This window comes from Struthio camelus, chromosome 4 (genome assembly GCF_040807025.1).
Source record: "Struthio camelus isolate bStrCam1 chromosome 4, bStrCam1.hap1, whole genome shotgun sequence".
NCBI classification, from domain to species: domain Eukaryota; kingdom Metazoa; phylum Chordata; class Aves; order Struthioniformes; family Struthionidae; genus Struthio; species Struthio camelus.
This window is the reverse complement of record NC_090945.1, coordinates 80,547,412-80,568,053: the sequence shown is the minus strand read 5'-3', so window position 1 is coordinate 80,568,053 and position 20,642 is coordinate 80,547,412. Positions and strand designations below refer to the sequence as shown.

Genomic DNA, 20,642 nt, shown 5'->3' with positions numbered 1-20,642 from the left:
ACAGAGCGAGCAGTTTAAAACCTCAGGTTTACTGTCTCATTAGAATTCTTACCTCTCCAGTGTGTCTGTAGCTCTGTGTTAACACTCTGTGTTAGTAAAGAAGGAGATTTGGAGAACAGGAAATGCTGTTATGCTAACCATTATACTTGCTTATATAAAATACCATTATATTAAGCACCACATCTAGGAAAGAGGCTGAAAAGAAAAGGAGAAGCTGCGCTTGCTTCCTGGGACTATGAATTAGTACAAACTTTACAGGTAGATTCTGTTTCTCTCTTAGTCTTTTGTACAATGTATCTTGTAACAGCTATGTGACAGCCTTTAAGAAAAATTCATCTCTAATAATTTTACTACCTTCCAGCGGTGACACCAAGCCTGAACTCGAGCTTTTCTTGTAATACCATTTTTTCTGCTTGCCTGTCTGAGAACAGTGGGCATGGTGACCATGCATTTTTTTTCCCCCGTATCTTTGTCGGTTTGTTTGCAGATTCTAAAATCATGCTGCTTTTTAAAATTGTTAATTGAGTCTTCATCTCTAACTGCAGATGAAAACCATGAAAAAGACATCGTTTCTATTTTTATCGTAGAGGATTTTAGAACAGAGGTGGATTTATTAAGCATGACAACTGGTTGAGACAGGGGTGCATCTAAGAAAGAACTTCACGTAATGTCTGTTTATGTTGCATGAGTTAACAAGTAACCCTGTTTTCTCAGTGACTCGGTATTGTTTTAAGGTTGAAAAACTACTAATTTCTTCCTCTTTTCCCTCCTGTCTAGGTATTTGCTACCAAATTGACTTACCCTCAGCCGGTCACTCCCTGGAATGTCAAAGAGCTGAGGCAGGCCGTCATAAACGGCCCGAAGGTTCACCCTGGGGCCTCCATGGTCATTAATGAAGATGGGTCTCGTACAGTGCTGAGCGCCAGCAGCCTGACCCAGAGGGAAGCCATAGCTAAGCAGCTCCTTACTCCTTCTTCAGGTGCCCCTCAATCAGGACTGAAGATTGTGAGTATTACAAAGGCTTGACTTGTCAGAGCTCTCCTGTGCTTAAAAAAAACTTGTCCTTGCTAGGGATTCCAGTGTGCCGGCTCACAAAGACTCCTGTGGCAGGATTATCTTGTCTTTTAGGAGGTAGCTGAGAAAAGTTTGGGGGAAGTGTGAGAAGAAATGCTTGATACTTCTTAAAATTCTGATATCGCTTTTGAGATAGATCACTTTCTGAATTTTACTGTTCTTTTTATGTCCAGTGTGTGGCATACATCTTGCCAAGATGCTGAGTAGTTTTTTCTCTTCATACCTGACTACTCTTGGCAAGTCTTAGCAGCAATATTTGGAAGATAGATTGTTGCTTTAATAATCTTACGTTTTTTGTGTCCCTCCCCTCCGCCTTTTCCCAGACGATCTTGTGAGATTTTCCCTTGTTTTTGAAATACTAAATATGTTGTGTATTTGGAACAGCTTTTTCATGGTAGCCCTGAAGGCTTGTGTGTGCTTGTAGAACAGTGGGAACACAAGCAGCTGATGTGACTTGTGTCCCTGAGCAGGTATGGAGTTAAGTCCTCCCTTCTGGATCGGCAGTGCTGATAGTGGCACAGACCAGGGAGGAACGGTCTGTATTTTGGTGCTATGACCTAAGGTCAGTCTTCCCTTCACCATCTCGTTTTCCAGACTGCGAAACAAGGAACAGCTACGCTGATAGACATATATTTATACAGACATTAACATTTGTGAAGTGCGTAGTGTTTATAGCAGTTGTTTCTTTGGCGATATTTGAGGATATAAGTTCTCTGTGCTACAGTTTAATCAACCTATGAAATTTCTTAATGTCTCTCTACCTTGTAAGAGTTGAGAATTTGCTATCTATAAAGGCTGTTTAGCTGCTAGGGCAAAAAATTTTGTAACAATGACGGATAGTCTTCTCTCAGTATCTGTTATGTGTGTCTGTGCCTCTAATAGAGGCCGGGTTTAGATTTAATATTTGAGACTGAGTGTTTTTCTGGTGTCAGTTCTCTCAGAACCCGTCTCAGATATAATATAAATATTGTTCTTGCAAGTTCTGCATTGCCCCTCTGTTTCAGATGTGCACAAAGCAGTAATAAGTTGTCTGAAGAGGACTATTTTCAGACAAGAAGAGCCCATGAATTCCTGGCTTCCAGCCGAGGTTGCTGTTAAATAAACGTGGTGGTTGAGCTGTCACCCCTGATACCCATCCCTTCTCCTCAGGGTTAATCAGTGCAAACAGTATATGCAGACATCTGACAGATGCTTATACCCGAGAGAGCACAAAGAAAGCTGCTTTTAGCATAGTGTGGAATGAGAGAATAAGTGCCGGAACAGAGACTGTCCTGTTAGCCAACACAGTGTTTCAAGGAGAGGGCTTCACTCCCAAGCACTTGCGTAAGTGAAATTGTACAGACCAAGCAGCATTTTCTTTGGCCTCTTAATTTGTTTAACTTTGGACAGGATTTGAAATCGTGGCTCCCGTTGTTGTGTGCTGTGGCAGAAAAGCACCTGTGAACTGGAGCGCTAAAGCTAAGGTCTTCTCAGTAATAGCAGAGTAGTATGATTTCAGAATGGATGACCATGGCTACCTGATGAGGGAACTGCGTATAGGATTGTGAGATTTCTGTGGTAATCAGGATGCAGAAGTATCTTAAGTCATAAAATTTGGTCAGTTCTGACTCAATTAAGTACATGTGGGAAGATCCTTAAATAGAATGATGAACCGTTGGGCAGCCTAGTATGCACTTGTATCTTTCCATCCCTGAATTTCCATAATGAGACTCTCGCTTATAGTGTATGTTTTTGGGGGCTGACAGTAATCCTTCAAGGCCACACAAAAGCTTACACTGTGGTAAATATTCAGTGAAGGAAAATAGCTTTTTGGAGGGCCACCAAATGTCAGGGCTCAGGCATTTAAGTTTTTGCTCCGGTTCTGAACTTTCTGGATATATCCAAGCAAAGCGTCATGTGAAGACAGTCTAAAGTCTGTTTATACGGCAGAAATAAATGGTATCTGCCTCTGAAACGGCGTAACATGGCGAGCCCCCAGCCTGAGTGTCACAGCGAGATTAGAAAGGATGCCGCCCAGGCCGCTTACGCGCAAGATGGTATTGGGGGCTCACAAACGCTGGTGTGATCCGCCAGAGCTGGTGGGGAAGTGGTGATTCCTCTGGTGATTACCACACTGGTAGGACTGCAAAGTTGCATCGGACACAAAATCACTATTCTGGGACTTGCAGAGTTGTCTGTCTTGCTAGTTAAGAGAAACTTCAAAATATTCTGTTGGCCTTTTTTTAGTGGGATGGTGACCTGCAAAACGAATGTGCAAACTGAGTTCACTGCTGAAATACATGCTGAAGGCTCCCACCACCCTGGCTGTGAATGAAACTTTTGAAATGTTGAACGTGACATGAGTTAAGAGCAAAGAGAGCTTACCTCTGGAAAGACCAGCATGCCTACTGAAATCTGCATATATTCAAATAAATATTTAAGTATTTAGATTTTTACAAACGGGCTTATCTTCTAGCTGTTGATAATCACTTAGATGGATATATTATAGCATGGGTATTACTGACAGAGAAATTAAAATGAGACTGTTTTGAGGGACTGAATTGTAGAAGAGACTGTGGATCTTGATCATGTCATGTATTCAAACTTGAAATTAGAGCTCAGAGGTCCATGGCCTCCAGCTAGTAGTACCTTATTCTGGGATGTCTGGGGTTATGATGATGGATGTTACCAAGTCAGCCCTAGGGCCTTTGGGTAAACAACCTGTATTCCCATTTACAAATGTCAGAATTTCCTTTCGTTTTCAGTCACGTTGCCATGGGAGAGGAGAGATTGATAGGATGTGGCTTGCATACTGTTAACGTGGTTTGATCTCTATCGTTTGTGGGTGTCAATGGAGCGTTTGCAGTCTTAGTGTGGTTTGGTGGAGAACAGAGAGGTTCTGGGGGCAAGTAGACGTGATTCTCTTATGAAGTGTTGCGCAGAACGTGGATACTAGAAAGCAAATATTTTGAGTGTGTTGAATATTTTGAATGTTTTAAGAGTCATTCTTTTCAGAGGCACGCAGGAAAATACCTAAGAGGCAGCAACTAAAATTCTCTTGCAGGTGTGTCGTCATATTAAAAATGGAGATGTCCTTTTACTGAACCGCCAACCCACCCTTCATAGACCCTCCATCCAAGCTCACCGGGCCAGAATTCTGCCTGGAGAGAAAGTGCTGAGGCTTCACTATGCCAACTGCAAGGCTTACAATGCGGACTTTGACGGTGATGAAATGAACGCTCATTTCCCGCAGAGCGAGCTGGGCAGAGCAGAGGCCTACACCTTAGCCTTTACTGATGAACAGTATCTGGTTCCAAAGGTAAATAAAACTGTCGGATAAATTACTTTGTGAAATCACACCTTTGAATTTTTTGTTTTGTCAAATGATAAGTTTATTTTTAAGTTATAAAAGATTATTATTTTTTTCTTTTTTTCCTTGGTATAGTGGTAACTTTGCAATGTGAGCGGGGAGGCTTCTGCCTTGTTGCCTCTTGTCAGCTGAGCACAGAGAGCCCGAGCTCAAGTCATGCACGTCAGAAGGAGGCCAGAAAGAAATCTGGGAATCTAGTTCTGAGCCTGGTTTTGATTTATTTATTTATGTATTTTCATGGTGATGGGTTGTTTGCGAATTGTGGTGGTGTTCCTCCTCTTAACTACTTGTAGTACTTGGCTGCTATTGTCCATGGTGCCTGAAATGCACCGTATTTCTGGTTCCTTTTCCATCTCCCAGTCGTTGCCAGGCTTGCTCACTCCCTTTGGAGATTCTTGTAGCTAAGGCATTACTACTTGCTTGTCTTCCAAAACCTGGTTGACCTCTCCTTTTAGAGAAGGACCGTCACATCCAAACAATCTTGCTCCTTTAATGTCAATGTTCAGAAGAGATCTGGTAGAGAGGTGTACCACGCTAAACAGTTCTTCACAAATGACTTTGTGCTTTTATCCAGCTGGACTGATTTGGGGAGCTGTGCTAGCACGTGACCTTTTTACCCTTCAACCCTACATCTTTCTCTCTCTTTAGGATGGCAAGCCGCTTCCTGGGTTGATCCAAGATCACATGATTTCTGGTGTCAGCATGACGATCCGGGGCTGCTTTTTCACGCGGGAGCAATATATGGAGCTTGTTTACCGAGGACTCACAGACAAAAAGGGAAGAATTAAAATCTTCCCACCTGCCATTATGAAGCCACAGCGATTATGGACAGGGAAGCAGGTAGTTCAAAATTTATGGGGTCGTTAAGAACCCTGGTGGTTCCAAAGGAAGCAGAACTAATAGTCAAACCAGCACTGCTGAGCTGCTGAAAAGCAGGATCCCATCATCTAAGCCACACTATATTGATCTTGGTGTGTGTTCTTATTACAGTTATGTGAGTCTTGTTTCCTTTAGAATAACAGTATTAGAATTGTGCTTTCACTTGTTGCTCTTAAGAGTGTTGCAGTTGTAAGTATAATACTGCGGTTTTACAGGCACGAGAGCAGTGGAAGAATTTGTTGATCACATTAATTAGAGCTCCTTGCAGAGAGTGGAAGAGTGGAACCAGTTTGAGCTCGTCACTGCTTTTGAATCCATGAACCTAAAGGTTGCAGATAAATGCTCTGGTATTTGACATTTTGATTGAAATCATCATTGTGTTGGTACAATATCTGAGGAGCCCTAGTGAATGCTGTATTTTTTACTATTTAGGAGAGCTGTACGTTCAATCTGAATAACATTCCATAGCAAAACGGGGAAAAGGCTCTGCCAGTTTTTCTTGCAGAGCCCAACAGACAAGCTCTTTTTAATCGTTATTTGGAAAAAATCTTTGGTGCCATACGTTCCTGAATAACTATGTGTGTCAGCCCAGTGATCCTTTAAAGGCTGGAGTAGCCAAAGGGTATTCCTGTCCTGTAGCCTACAGATCTGAGCTTCCAAAGCTTTGCTGTCAGTGGAAAAAACATGCATAGAATGTTTCTTTTCTTCTGTATGCCAAGTCTTTATAGTGAGAAGGGAATATGGAAATGGATAGCTCCTGCCAGTTTTTCTGCTCCTTTATAGGTTGTTTCTACGTTGTTAATAAACGTCATTCCAGAAAACCACATCCCACTGAATTTGACTGGGAAAGCTAAAATTGGTGGAAAAGCCTGGGTAAAGGGACCTGCAAAAAGATGTCTAGAGACTAATCTTGATTCAATGTGTGAATCTCAGGTATGTTGGTGTAGTGAGTGACTCTGGAGGCTGGGCTGGGAAACATTTTAATGCAAGTCTAATATGATAGAGTAGAGGAGCGAGAAGGGGAGCATGGAGATGACAAAGTTAAAAATAAATATTGAGAAACAGTTACTGCCAGAAGGTAGTGATTAGAGGACAAACCTGGGAGCCAGGAAGAAGCCTTTTCTGGTCTTGACTCTGATATAGATTCCATCTGTGTTTTTATTAGGCTGTATGTCTTCAGTGTCTTTTTTTACAAGTGGAAAAAAAATAAACGCGATTAGAAGTTTTCTTCTTCTGTTAGAAGGGTTTTTTTTTTTCCTTTCTCTGGAAGTAAACGTAATCTGAAAATATTTAACTGAAGATATTGTTCACCAATTGGTGTATCTTTTAAAACTTTTTGCTTACCTTGAGTTCATGTGGATTACACAAAAGTCTGCACTATAAATGCGATCTGGATCGCACTGGGTTCAAAATTTCTGATTAACTGTGTTTTCACTTTCAGGTTATTATTAGAAACGGGGAATTACTTTGTGGTGTCTTGGACAAAGCTCACTTTGGCAGCTCTGCCTATGGCCTGGTCCACTGTTGCTATGAAATCTATGGAGGTGAAACTAGTGGAAAAGTGCTAACATGTCTAGGACGCCTCTTTACTGCTTATCTGCAGCTCTACAGGGGATTTACAATGGGTGAGTAACATGGGGACTAATTCACCAATGTTGTAGTGCAGCACCTCCTGAGGTATAAAACAGACACTTTTTTTGGCAATAATACATGCCAGGAGTTCTCTAAATACAGTTTCACAAGACTTTGTGTCCCTCAGTGGGATAGCTATTTGCCAAACTTTTTTTTTTTTCTACTCAGTGCGTAGTTGGCCTTGTAAACATAAAGAAAAAGTGTAATCTTGAATGTGTCCATCACTGAGTTCTCTCTCTTCTGTCCTCCCTTATCAAAGTGTACACAGACAAGTGTTTATAGTTTTGTCTACTCCTCTGAAAAAGAACCATTGCATAGAAACACTAAGAAGTGATAAAGTCAGATGGAAGGACTTTAAGGGGTTAAGTATTGCATGTCTCATTCTGTGGTGAATCTTTCGGTAAATTGTTGACTTTCATTTGTAAACTCAGGCAAAAATGCACTTGGCAAAGAATAAAAATTTGACCCTCACTGTACCCTTTTTTTTTTTTCCAGTAGTTAAAATATTTCAAATGGCTGTATAGAATTTTACAATATATTTTTATACTAATAAAATATTTATAATATATAGCAGCAGGAGGGTATAAGTCAGCTTTTATCTGAAGTCACAATATGATCACTTAGGTTATGCAGAGGTGGTCAAGTGATAGACAGTGGTAGTAAAGAACCAACAGACTGCTGTGAACCAAGGAAAAGGAGTGGAGATCCGCTGAGAAGCGAGGAAGGTGATTGACTGTAAGACACAAAATAAATATTGAGACACTGTGCAAGAACTAGTTAGACAACAGTAATGAATGTTACCTGGGACCACAAGATAATTAAAACACCAGGAAGAGAAGTAGGACTGGAGCAGGATTCTAGGATTGGATAAAGAGGAGAAGATTCAGGAATGATCAAAATGAGACTCTAGGTTGAAGTGAATAAAGTTCAAGAAAAGGAGACAGGGTGGAAGAGGCAAGGTTATAATGGGGACAAGAGAGCAGGCGCTGCACAGAAAGAGCCAAGACAGAGGGAGATGGCAACACAGCCTATGGCCTCAGCCCTCTTATACGTGGGGGAAGCTCCCTCGTGAAGCGTCCCACTTGTGCCCCTAGAGCTACTGTATGTGTAGAATCTTAGAATAATTTAGGTTGGGAGGGATCTCTGGAGATCATCTAATGCAGCTCTCTGCTCAAAGCAAGTCTTACGAGATCAGCTCGCTCAGGGCTGTGTCCCGTCAAGTTTTGGATATCTCCAGGGATGATGTTTTCACAGCCTCTCCCTTTTTTTTTTTTTTTCCCCTCCCCCTCTCGTGTCTCTTAAGACTGAACAAGACTAGATCTTTCAGTTTCTCCTAACCATCTTGGTGACTTGTGTTGGACTCCCTACAGAAGGGGATGGGTGGGTGTGGTTTTTGTTTTTAATAGGTAGCTCAGAAACAGGGCACGGATGCAGTGTCACAAGTGCTGAGTAGAGGGGAAGAATGTCTGCCCTCATCCTGCTGACTACACGTTAGTGTAGCTCAGGATGTGGTTGGCTTTTGCTCCAAAGGCACCCTGCTGACTCATGTTCACGTTGCCCTGGGTCCTTTTTCTGCAAAGCCACTGTTTGCAGTTGGCCTCCATCCTGTACTGCTAAATGGAGTTTTTCCATCCCAGATGCAGGACTTTGCCTTTGCCTTTCTTGAACTCTGAGTGCAGTATTGATCTCTGAGGGAGAGACACAACAGCGTAATTGTTGCCCGTTGGACTTGGTCCTGTTGATCACAACCTTTTGAACACGGTTTTCCAGTCAATTTTTCCATCCTCCACTTACCCAGTCCATATAGTCTAAGTTTGGTTATCAGGATGGTATGGGAGACCATGCTGAAGGACTGTAGTTGATAACTGTTTCATGACTTTAAAAGTAGTAGGGGTCTACAAGATGGCTCGTGAGTGGGAATGAGGAACCGCTGGCTTCACTTTTACATGTCCTTGTCATACAAATACTTACATATAAAATCAGACAACACTGAAGTGCGGCTCTGCAGGATGTTTGAAAGGCCTGATTAGCCTACAGCAAGACGGAGTTCCTGCCTTTGATATGTTCTAAATCACTATTGTCATGGTCCTGTCATCACAAGGATTTTGAGTGTATATTTAAAAAAAAAAAATCTAATAAATGACAGATGCTCCAAAACTCATCTAAAAAGAACTTTGAAATCGAGGGAAGAGAAAACCAAATAGTTTGATGTGGTTGGCCTGTAACGTGCTTGCACATGTGCAAGTTCACTGGTTAGGGTTTTATAGGTACTGTTGAAGTTAAGGCTTCTTAACTTAGGGAGTTGATTTAGCACTCTTAACGCTTAGCTTAGTTTATGCTGCGTATTTTTTTGACAGTCTAGGCCTTCTCCCTCAAAAAGCCACCCAGAGCTTTTAATTTTTTTCTTGTCAAACTGTAGTTAACCTAATCTTGGCAGTTACTACATTTTGTGTTGTGTCTTTCCTGTCCGCCTCCTTGCTCTCAAGCTCCCGGACAACGAAAGCGGTGTCCTTTCTCTGTTCTTTCTGAGTCGTTTTTTTTGAATCATTGGGTCGTTACATGATCAGCCTCTTTTCTTTAACAGGCATTGAAGATATCTTGGTTAAACCTGAAGCAGACCACAAAAGGCAAAAAATTATTGAAAAGTCGACTCATTGTGGTATTAAAGTAAGTCTGTCTTGCAGAGTTTTTATCCCCAGAATTTAAAAACTTGCAAATCTGGCTTTGTGTCATCATGTCTGCCTGGCACCTAAAAAAATCTTTTTACTTTCAGGCTGTTCGAGCTGCTCTTAATTTGCCAGAAACAGCATCATGTGAGGAGGTCCAAGGGAAATGGCAGGATGCCCATCTCCGCAAAGACCAGAGGGATTTTAACATGGTTGATCTGAAATTCAAGGAGGAAGTAAACAATTACAACAATGAAGTTAACAAGGTTGGCATCAAGGCGTCTGTATATGCTAATCTTGTTCGGAGACTTTCTTATTAAGTTAATTTAATGTTGATGAGGGGTGCCTGCCTGTTCTGGAGACTGAAGCTTTCCATCTGTCCCCAGCATGAAGCTTCACACGCTGCCTTGCCAGCGCACCTTAACCTTGGCCTCTCTGAATGAGAAGATGACTTAATATTCAAGGCACTTTTTAATTTTTGGGCTGTCATCTGGCCTCTCATAAATTATTATTTCCCGTTCTGTTGTTGTTCTTTAATTATGAGTAGGTATGTTTGTGTTTAGTCTTTTTTAAAGCCTTCGATAGGAATTGTTTTGGTTTATTGGTTTATTAATTATGGTTTGGCTTTGTTTTTCCCCTCACCTGAAACCTTTAGGTTTGCATGCCCCTTGGTCTCCATAGGAGCTTTCCAGAGAACAATTTGCAGTTGATGGTACAATCAGGAGCCAAAGGATCCACTGTAAATACAATGCAGGTAATATAGCAGTTATAGTACTTGGCAGGTATGTGTGTTGTTATGATTTGTCATAGAATATAAATTATGTTGAAGCTCTTGTGGGAACAGTGTGAGTATCTAGTAGCAAAGCAAAATTTTTAATTTAGGCTTTGGGAATGGCACTGTTTTTGGTGTGGAAAATTTTTAGAAGAATGTAATAAAGGCCTCAGTAAGTGATGGAGGAGAGTCTGTGTTTACTATAAGCTGCTATTTTTGCATCTGTTCCTTGTACATAAAGGTTTATAGAATTAGCAGACCTTCTTGTTAGTAGAAGGAACAAGCTAAAGATTATAAAAACAAACCTGTTGCAGAAGAAAGAGCTTTCCTGGACATTGCTGGAGGCTGACCCCTGCGTTCCCTTCTTCCACCACCGAATGAGGAACAGTTAAAACCTACGTTACTTCTGGTGGAAATGGCAGAGATGCTCTTTCATTTTGCCTTTTGCAACACAGACACCAAGCAACAGACGCTGTGTATAAAATGATGTCTAAAATTCTCTCCATATATTCTCACTCTGGGAAGAAGGTGAGAGAGAATGACCAAAGCTCGAGAGATTTTTTTTTTTTTTTTGTAATTCTGTTTTTCAGTGCCCTGCTGTGAGGGTATTGTAGGGACCTCAGCATAGGCATTATTTTAGTGTCATTTCTTTTTGTATTAAAATAAAAAAACAGAATGAGAATGGAAATGTTGAGGGATGAGTCAAACAGTGAAATTAACTTAAAAAGATCAGATGAGATTTACGTGTCTCTGCCCAGCAGTAGCAAGAATTTCTTCAATGAATATTTAATTTTTTAAATATTTTTTCAAGAAAAAACGTTGCACTTAATGTGAGCAAAGAGTTGGGTGGAAAAGTGATCGTTTCCTTTTTGCTTGCCTATGTTCTTCCTGTCCCCGTGTAGATTTCCTGTTTGCTGGGCCAGATTGAGTTGGAGGGACGAAGGCCCCCACTGATGGCGTCTGGCAAATCGCTGCCGTGTTTCCAGCCTTACGATTTTTCCCCTAGCTCAGGAGGATTTGTGACCGGAAGGTTTCTCACTGGGATCAAACCTTCTGTAAGTATAACATTGCTTGTGCTTGTACTGAAGTTTGATTGGATCTTGGTATTATGATACGGAGTTTGTAATTATAGATAAATCCGTTGTGTTCACCCTCTTTTTTTAGTGCAGTTTTTGAGAAAGAGCATAAATTACTGATCTCAGTTTACTTCCCAGCAGAAAGCTGATGGGATTGTGTTTGTATTTAGGAATTCTTCTTTCACTGCATGGCTGGCAGGGAAGGTCTTGTGGATACAGCTGTCAAAACCAGCCGATCTGGATACCTTCAAAGGTAAGAGGCTAGTTTTTGAGTTTGGGACTTTAAAAGGTAATTTTTCTAAAATTCTGTAGACTGGAAGAGGCACATGTATTGCTTAGATTAACTTCACAGAGAACTTGCTTTCTAAAAGTGTTTGCTGTCTTAAGGGTTGAATGTTTATTCTAAGGCTGATTTTTCTAGAGGACTAGATCAAGGGGACCTTAATCATTTGTAACTTCTCTCTGGCTCACGTTGGAAGCAACTTCTTTTGGTGAGTTCTTTTTACTGGTGCAAGTAAAGATGCAGAAATTTCAGGCAACTCTATCTTTTCTAGGCACGTTGTGTGGCTCTCATCTTTATTCGGGTAACATCTCTGATGTGTAGAAGAGGGTGGAATTTTTTAATTGTTTTGCAAGGTAGTGGGCAGTTCTAAAGGAGATATATCTTCTTCTTTCCAACAACCACTTAAGAGAGAGAGCAGGAATAAAGTGAAATAGTCACTTACTCTGTTAGTCCCTTCAGTCCAAGGAAATTGGAATGGGCAACATACAGAAAGCTTTGCAGTATCGTTACATTTTTCATCTGTGCCTCGTGTGTGTAAGATTTTTGCCTTCCAGAATTTCCTGATCAGCCGTTAAGTGCAGTTGAAAAATACTGTTTTCAGTAATAACTTATGTTAGAGTTATATCATCCTTGTTACTCTGTAGCCTCTTAACAACTTTTTTTTTTTTTCCTTTGGGGCAGGTGTATCATAAAACATTTGGAAGGGCTGGTGGTTCAGTATGACCTAACAGTACGTGACAGTGATGGCAGTGTGGTGCAGTTTTTGTATGGAGAAGATGGGCTTGATATTCCTAAAACTCAGTTCTTACAACCTGAGCAGTTTCCTTTCATTGCAGAAAACTATGAGGTAGAACACCTGAATCTTAAGTATTTATATGGGATGAAGGCGGGAACACTTAGATGCACAGTCAGCATCTGACTGTTAATGATTCAGTGGCATAATTGTTTGCATGTCACTCTGACTATCCTACGTTTTTACTTGCCAGTGTATCAAAATACAGAAGTGTATTTTTAAGTCTGTGCAATGATTTAAGCGGTCTGATATTCAGTGGAGCACCAGGTATTCTCCCTACTGTATCTCCTTTTCTAACTTCTGCAATTGGGTTCAAATCCATACAAATGACTTTACCATTCAGCCTCTCAAGTTTGGTAACTTCCTTTTACCAGTGTTGCTTCAATCACTAATTATTAAAAAGTGGCACTAGTCGCATAAAGATAAAAGAGCTTTAGTCTCAGCTGGGTTGAAAACCCTGGGTTGTGGCAGCTAAAAACTTTGAGTGGCAGCAGATGTCCTTTTCAGTTTGCTTTGCTTTTTCAGCTATAGTGAGTGTAGAGAGGAATGATCACAAAAGTGTGTGGGTTTTTTTTGTTTTTTTTTTTTTTTTAGGTGATTCAGAAGACAAACCATCTGGATGAAGCTTTAGCAAAGATGGAGTCTCACCAAGCTAACCAGCAGTTCAAAGCCATCAAAAAGTGGCGAGCTAGACACCAAAACCCTGTGCAAAGAGAAGGAGGTTTTCTGATGTATTCCCAGAAGAAAATGGCAAGTGTAAGAGCACAAATTCCTGGAGGAGAGAGCAAAAACGGAAGAGATCCTGCTACTTTACAGGTAAAACAAAAGCAGTTGAATCGACCTAGCCCGTTTTAAAAATGTAGAATTCAGTAATTTAATTTTTTTTTCATCCTGAAGTGTTTTGTAGACTGTTTGTATGATCCTTTCAAAAGGTAACTTGTATGTCAGCTCGATGGGTGATTAAGAAAGTATTGGGTTTTTTTTAAAGTCCATGAGCTCTGGGGGTAGGGCAGAGGCCAAAAAATCTGAGGTGAAACTGGTTTTACACAACGTCCCATGGGTTCGTTAGGGTGTACGCAGACTAGATTTCTTATTGAGAGACATCTGCCAGCTGGATGAGAGCTTGTTTAAATAGGAAAGTCAGAAGGCTGAGCGAATTCTGCCTAGTGTTTCAAGAAGTACAGTTATTTAAACCTCTTGTACAACAGTGCCCTAATCTGTGTGTTGTGGTTGGAAATGAAGAGCAAATGTGCAGGCACAAAACGCAAACAGGTGCAGCTCCATGGCCTTGCTTTCACAAGGCATTTGTCCTGCTAGAATGTGAACAGGTTTCATGAAACTCCCAAGTTGAAGGTGTTGACGTATCTAACTCCAAGCAGCTTGTCTGCAAATACTGTACTTATCACTGATTTGATTGATGCAGTTATGCTAAATTTGTGTGACTGTAGGCACTTTTGCAAACCTTTGGAACAATTTGGCCACGTAATTCTTAGCTTCGTTCATTCGTTCATTCTCTCTCTTGATAGACAGACAGATATATTGAGCTAGAGATATAGATATATCTAAAATAAAGCTTAGTGGACAGACTTCCTTATCACAGGCCAAATGCTTGCCTCATAAAATAGCAAGGCTTTTGTAAAGATATATTTAAATGATTTTCTGTATTGATTTTTTTTTTAATCAGTGTTAATTGTTAATCTTTCAAGTAACGTTTCAAATGTTGCGTTTAATAAAAAAGTGTAGAACAGAAATAAGACCGATTAGCATGCATAAGATGCAGACTGAATTGAAGATCTCTGTTGGACTACTGGGCTTGCAAATGCACTCCTGTAAATAAGGAAAGCTCATTTCTCATGCCAGTCTTAGTCAAGTGAGGTGCTAGCCACCTAGAAGTGATGATGCAAGCCTAAAGAGATGTCACTCCCAAGCTGAAATCATTAAGAGCCTATATTTCACTGGTATCTAGAGTGATTGCTATGGATAGATGCTCTATTTTAAGCTTGTAAAGAACCTTGAAATGTTGTAGGCTCAAAAGTGCTACGTGCAAATATCAGAAAGTGGATAATACCGCTTTTGTAACTTGGTTGTTCTTTGGTTTCTTGGTTGTCTTACATATGCCCTTAACCATTGTGTGGATGGTAATCTTTTCCTCCTTCTCTATTGCTTGATTACCACTGGAAGTAATGTTATTTTTGTTTTGGTCTCACCGTGGGTAAGCCGGCCTGCTTAAAAATCTGCTGCTCTTTTCAGTTATTGAAGATGTGGTATGAGCTAGATGAGAAGAAACGAAGAAAATATCAAAAGAAGAAAAATAAATGTCCTGACCCAAGCCTTGCTGTCTGGCGTCCAGATACTTATTTTGCATCTGTTTCAGAAACATTTGAAAATGGAGTTGAGGGTTATATCAACAAATGGGAATCTGAGAACAGAAGATGTTATGTGCGACCAGCGTTTTCTTCCGATAGGTGGTAGCTTCTGTATTTGCCTCTTTGCACTGAGGAGGGGAGGGGGAAACCTCTATTGTTTGGGTTGAGATTGCTAAAGATAAAAAGTCTTTATCAACTCCTGACTTTGTTGTAACCTTCTTGAAACAAAATAGTCTGTTTCGGAATGGTTCCTGAAAGCCAGGTGTGCCTGGCGCGCAGTGGAGAGGCACTACTTTATCTGTTCCCTCCAAACCTTATTTTTCCATGCTAGTAAGGGCTTTGTCAAAGGGCTTGTGGAATAACAGCAGTAGATTGCTCTTCCCCTACTTTTAAAATGATATTTAACCGTGTTACTGTAAAGTACTGAAATGTGCTCTTGCCACACCTTGGAGTTAGCAAGGCAATTAAGATGAGCAAGTGAGAGTAAACAGATTCTCTTTTAGCAATCTAGCGGTTAGCAGCATATAGAGCATGGTTTGTCTAACGTCCCAGTTCTGCGTTAATGAAACGCGTTTGTCCGATATGATTGGGACAAACAGTTCTGTAGTTTGTAAAGCATTTGCATCCCGAGCAGAGAAGAGAAATTGGCTGAAAGATGAAATTTTGTAAAACTGAGCAATGTTTCGATCTGTACGGAGTTCTTTATTTTGTACTACGTTGAGTTAAACCTCTGCTTCTTTCCTGTCTTCAGATTAAAGGATTTGTTGTATTTAAAGTGGCAACGATCCCTATGTGACCCAGGAGAAGCCGTGGGTCTCCTTGCAGCTCAGAGTATTGGGGAACCTTCCACACAGATGACTTTGAACACTTTCCACTTTGCTGGCAGAGGTGAAATGAATGTCACATTGGGTATTCCAAGGTGAGAAACTTGTGTTCTCAGTGGGCTCCTTACCATTTTTGGTGCTTAGGTAACACTGCTTAAGATTCCATGTATAACTGCCTGTAAGATTAAGGACACTTCAATTTAGTTGTAAATTATGCCTGTTCAGATATATTTAATGTTTTACGATTTTACGGGTGTTTTGATTCATGTTCTAGATAGAAAATAACCTGTGAAGGCCACTTTATCTTATCCGATGCATAGCAAATGGCTTATACTGTATTGAGTAAAATAGAAAAACAAATAAGCCTAAAGAAATCAAGCTTTATGGGTCTGCTATCTGCCTACCTCTTCTTCCCCCTAGTAACTTTTAAACCTGTTAGTTGCAGTGAAATTTGACCAAAACCGCAATGAAATCATGCAGATTTAGGATTGTCATCGCCTCGGTAAAAAGAGAGCTATTTTATAGCAGCCACGTTCCCCTGGCTTCCTGTTTGGTGACAGTGACTTTGCCAGTTGGCACACGTGTTTACCAGCCAGTCGTTAGCTTGTTCTGAGAAACGTGGATGCTGACCCTGGCTCGTGCCTGGGTGTAATGCCGCAGGTGGGAGGTGGTTGTGTTCCTTCAGTGGAGCAGGGGAGGAGGAGGAGAAAGTATGAAGAGCATACAGTATGCCTTTGTAGGAAACAGGCCTCATTAGTTCTGCTGTTCTTGGAACAACCTATTATTTCTGGTCTCTTCCTGTAATTGGAGTGATAATCTAATTGAAAGCAGTAGGACTGCTGTTGTGCTGTAGATGCCCAGTGAACCAGAAAAGTGAAAAGGTGCAGGGCAATGGTAACCACTACTCTTAATGCATGCAGCAGCTGCCACCTCCAGCAAAGCTCTATGCTACGTTATTAAATGAGCGTGCTGCTGCATACTGCCTTATTAAACGAGCTAGATGTTTATTTGATTGCATAATGCTTTTAATACTTAACTTGAAAGATCATTCTTCGTTTAAAGGTTGCGGGAGATCTTGATGGTAGCCAGTGCAAATATTAAGACACCAATGATGAGTGTTCCTGTGCTCAATACCAAGAAAGCTCACAAGAAGGTGAAACAGCTTAAGAAACAGCTGACAAGAGTGTGCTTAGCTGAGGTGAGCCTCCTGTTTAACGTATCCTTTGGAGAGTCGGTAAAACAAAATATTTCTTATTTTGAGCTCATCAGTTAGTCTGGCTTTTTAGTGATTTCTCCTTTTGAAGGCACACCTAGGGGTGCACGATTCAACAGTTGAAAGGGTCCTTTCTTTTCACCTCCTGCCTACTGATCCTGTGAAATCTGCTAGGAGAGGTGGAGCACCGAAAGGAATTTCAGTAACTGCCCATGAGGCTTAAAGTCAAATTAGTACGTACAGCATTGTCACGGGCTACAAAGCTCTCTATGGAACATAAAGAAAGAGTAATAGACACACAGTTTAGGCATAGTAATAGTATAATGGAAGGGAGGATTTCTGTTTGCTGGCACAGCTTGCTTTGCCTTTACGTCAAGCTGATTTTTGTCAGCCTTAGAACTGAAGGGTTTTTGCTTTGTCTTTAAGACAAAAGCTGATCTAGAAGTGACCAGCATTGTAGAGAAATTTTTTGTTTGTCACGTAGCGTGCCCCCCACCCGATGGCTGTGCTCAATAGAAGCAAAACCTGTGGCACCTTGGAGACTGAGGGTACTGAAGTCTGATTTATTCAGTACTCCCTCTCTTCCTATGACCACAGTGTTTCCTGTGCTCTGCTGCATATACTGCCTCCTTCTGTCTTATTCCTCCTTCAAATTGGAAAGCAGCAAAGATAGAGTTAAGTCTCAGGTTGGTGCAGAAATGCTGTCACGTTCAAAGAGCAAGTAATATGGGTCAATAAGATGGATTTGTTGGCCCACTAAGAAGTATGGCCTTTGAGGGGTGGGGTAGGAGGTGGAGCTGTTCTCCCAGTACTCTCTAAACTAATTGCTGGGAAGAGCTTAAGCCAAAAAGAGTGCTGCATCAGGATATAATCTTCCTCCCCAGCAGCTGCCCCAAAGCCAGCAGAAAAGTTTACCAGCTAGCCTTGTGTAATTCCAGTCTTGTATGGAAAGTGTTGGAGTTGCAGGAAGTAAATGGAATAGCTTCATCGTTGTGTTCCTGCTTGTTGCTTTTGTAGGTCTTGCAGAAAATTGAGATGGAGGAATCTCTGCGTGTGAAGAGCAAGCAGAACAAACATCGCCTCTACAAAATCAAATTCCATTTCTTGCCCCACGAATATTACCGAGAGGAGAAGTGTGTGAAGCCCAGGGACATCTTATACTTCATGGAAACAAAGTCAGTTCACTTTCGGATGCTTTCGTGTTTGCTCAGCAGCAGCCTCCTAAACATGGGCTTGCAAAAGCATCTGCCCATCTTGAATAAAACTCTAGATCTGTAGGTTTGTCACAATGTGGAGTTGCATCAGGGCAGGTATTTCTCACCTTTTCCATGTACCTGGAGAACAGCCTGTATAAGCAACATCCTACTCCTTGTCCTTGGGTGCTTAGTGTTTATTACATATGTATTGTAAGACGGTCGACACCAACACTTTTATTCTCAAAGGAATTGGGGGTGCGGGGTGGGGCAAGGAAAAAATTTTTACCTTAACCTAGAAGTGCTTTTATATCCACCAAAGAATATGTCCTCTTATAAGTTGACTGGTTTCTTGAACAAAATATATTCATTTTCTGAGAGCATGAAGTTGACTGTGGTACTGCTGAGCTTAGACATTTTGGGTTGCGTTTTCTTTCAGGTTCTTTAAAATCTTACTGGAAACAATTAAAAGGAAGAATGCTAAGCTGGCATCTTTTACTGAAGTCAGTGCCCGGAAAGCAACTCGAAAGGATTTAGATGGTGACCAAGACCAGGTACAGAAAAACATGACTTGGAAATTGCCTTGTTTCCTTTATGTTCTCTTGAGAACCAGAATTCAGAAGAGCTTATCATGTTGCAATATGAACAGTGACATTTAAAAAAATAAAGATGCCCCTTTTTTGCATACTGTGCTTTGCAGATTTACAAGTTGGTGTGAACAACTAATTCTATTTCTAAAGTTTTCCACAGATACTAAATTACGTCTTAAATATTTTCTTTGTGCACAAACTGTCTTTGCATTCTCATGAAATTAACAAGGATATTAAAGGTGTTGCATGTAAAATCCCCGTTTACTTCAGGACTGTATTCTGAAAATGTCTATTTGCTTTTAGCTTCACTGAGATAAAAACTTGTTACTCTTACTTGATCCCAAAACAAGCTCCTGTTGTAGCAGCTGTTGCCAAAACCTTTGGGGAATCTCTTTTTTCACTGAAAGACGAATGTATGTTTATGTATGTTTCTTCTGTCACCCCTTTCCGTACCAAGACTGTCAAATAACCAGAATGATAGCTTATTTATCTTGAAGAATTTCCTCTTGTTTACTGTTAAAGCTATCACCAGTTTCAGGTCATTATTTCTTTAAAATGGTAGTCTTACGGAAATTAATTTGTCTTAAGGGTGGAACAGTACGGGACAGGGGATTGAAAAATCCGAATGTTTGGCTAATATCTTTTGTTGCAGTTGCTTCTTTCCAGCACGGTCAGCCTGATTATCTTGCCTCTTACGGTTTTCTAGGTATTGAATAATCGTGAAGCTCCAGAAGACGAAGAGGAGAAGATTGTTGATGCAGAAGCTGATGAAGGGGATGGTGATGCTACAGAAGCAAAGCGGAGGAAGAAGCAGGAAGAAGAGGTAATGATTTCATAGGTGCTCAGTGCTGTACTTTAGTTCCCATTTTCCACTGCAATGGTTTGAGCTAGGAAGGAAAGACTTCCATCAAAACAAAATGCCAAAACGTGTTCTAAGGGAACGGGGAAATCTCTGCTTTGTGTTGATTAGATTTGGATGGGAGAGAAATCTGTAGCAGGAGATGTGGGCTGAGACATCACAGCGATTACATACTTGAGCCTGGTCCCTGCCTCTAGTCCTTTAAGAGGAATAGAGCACCATGCAAATTAGACAAGGAAGAGATCTCTTGGTCTCTTTTGAAGCCGTGTTCTTCCGCAGTTGGACAGATGTTTGGCAGTCAGGTTCTGTGCTGTAGTTTACCTTAATTTTACCTGTTGCTAATTTCACGCTGTTAGTGGTATTTAAAACTTTACGATTCACTCTCCCTCACTGTTCGTGTTGTTTCATGTTCACTACTTTGTAATTATTGTTTGAAGACGGGTTGCTGTAGTTTCAGCAGGAGGGCAGAGTAATTGAAAATCTCCTGAGGAACTCCCATCACCAGAGTTGAGTTGTGAAAAGTGTTTTGAGGGGAAGAAACAAATTCTACTGCAGTCACAAAAAACCTCTATCCTTCCTGATTGTATTGAGAAGGAATGGCAAGATAAAAAAAAATAGACTGAACTGAATCTGTTGTATTGTTGCTTTTATAACAGAATTGTGTTTTCATTGGGCTATAGGTGAGATACAGCTCATCCGTCAAGGATATTGAGGAGTAAAACAGCTTCAGGGTGCGCTTTGCGTATGTTCTGGTTGAAATAGTAAGTACAACGTTGTTTCTCTGTAGGTTGATTATGAGAGTGAAGAAGAGAATGGAGATGAACATGCTGGTGAGAATCCAGAAGATGAAGAGGCTGAATCAGAGAAAGAAGAAAGGACTCAAGGTACTGAAGAAGGAGATCAGAATGGAGCAGGTGGTGATGATTCTCAACACCTTTCCTTTATGTCTGAGACCAAAAAAGAGAGGGATCGATCAGTTAAATCAGCGGAGTTACGAGTAAATGCTGTTCTGAGCAGTCACCCATCAATACAGGATTACACGTTTGATACAGAAAATGAACTTTGGTGTGAGG

At 40.9% G+C, this 20,642-nt stretch overlaps 1 protein-coding gene across 10 annotated transcripts in view; it reads left to right on the top strand.

The window, feature by feature from the left end:
• The window catches only part of POLR1A (RNA polymerase I subunit A), a 51,078-nt gene that overhangs the window by 10,196 nt on the left and 20,240 nt on the right, over window positions 1-20,642 (top strand). For all 10 annotated transcript variants that reach the window (XM_068943691.1, XM_068943690.1, XM_068943689.1 and 7 more), the window contains 19 exons: window positions 778-1,005; window positions 4,118-4,372; window positions 5,072-5,263; window positions 6,086-6,235; window positions 6,744-6,927; window positions 9,519-9,601; window positions 9,708-9,866; window positions 10,256-10,354; window positions 11,275-11,427; window positions 11,619-11,701; window positions 12,413-12,578; window positions 13,119-13,340; window positions 14,775-14,989; window positions 15,642-15,809; window positions 16,777-16,912; window positions 17,945-18,102; window positions 18,560-18,674; window positions 19,417-19,533; window positions 20,357-20,641. In XM_068943691.1, coding sequence (XP_068799792.1) covers window positions 778-1,005; window positions 4,118-4,372; window positions 5,072-5,263; window positions 6,086-6,235; window positions 6,744-6,927; window positions 9,519-9,601; window positions 9,708-9,866; window positions 10,256-10,354; window positions 11,275-11,427; window positions 11,619-11,701; window positions 12,413-12,578; window positions 13,119-13,340; window positions 14,775-14,989; window positions 15,642-15,809; window positions 16,777-16,912; window positions 17,945-18,102; window positions 18,560-18,674; window positions 19,417-19,533; window positions 20,357-20,641 — 3,168 coding nt within the window. The remainder of the gene's footprint in view (window positions 1-777; window positions 1,006-4,117; window positions 4,373-5,071; window positions 5,264-6,085; window positions 6,236-6,743; window positions 6,928-9,518; window positions 9,602-9,707; window positions 9,867-10,255; window positions 10,355-11,274; window positions 11,428-11,618; window positions 11,702-12,412; window positions 12,579-13,118; window positions 13,341-14,774; window positions 14,990-15,641; window positions 15,810-16,776; window positions 16,913-17,944; window positions 18,103-18,559; window positions 18,675-19,416; window positions 19,534-20,356; window position 20,642) is intronic.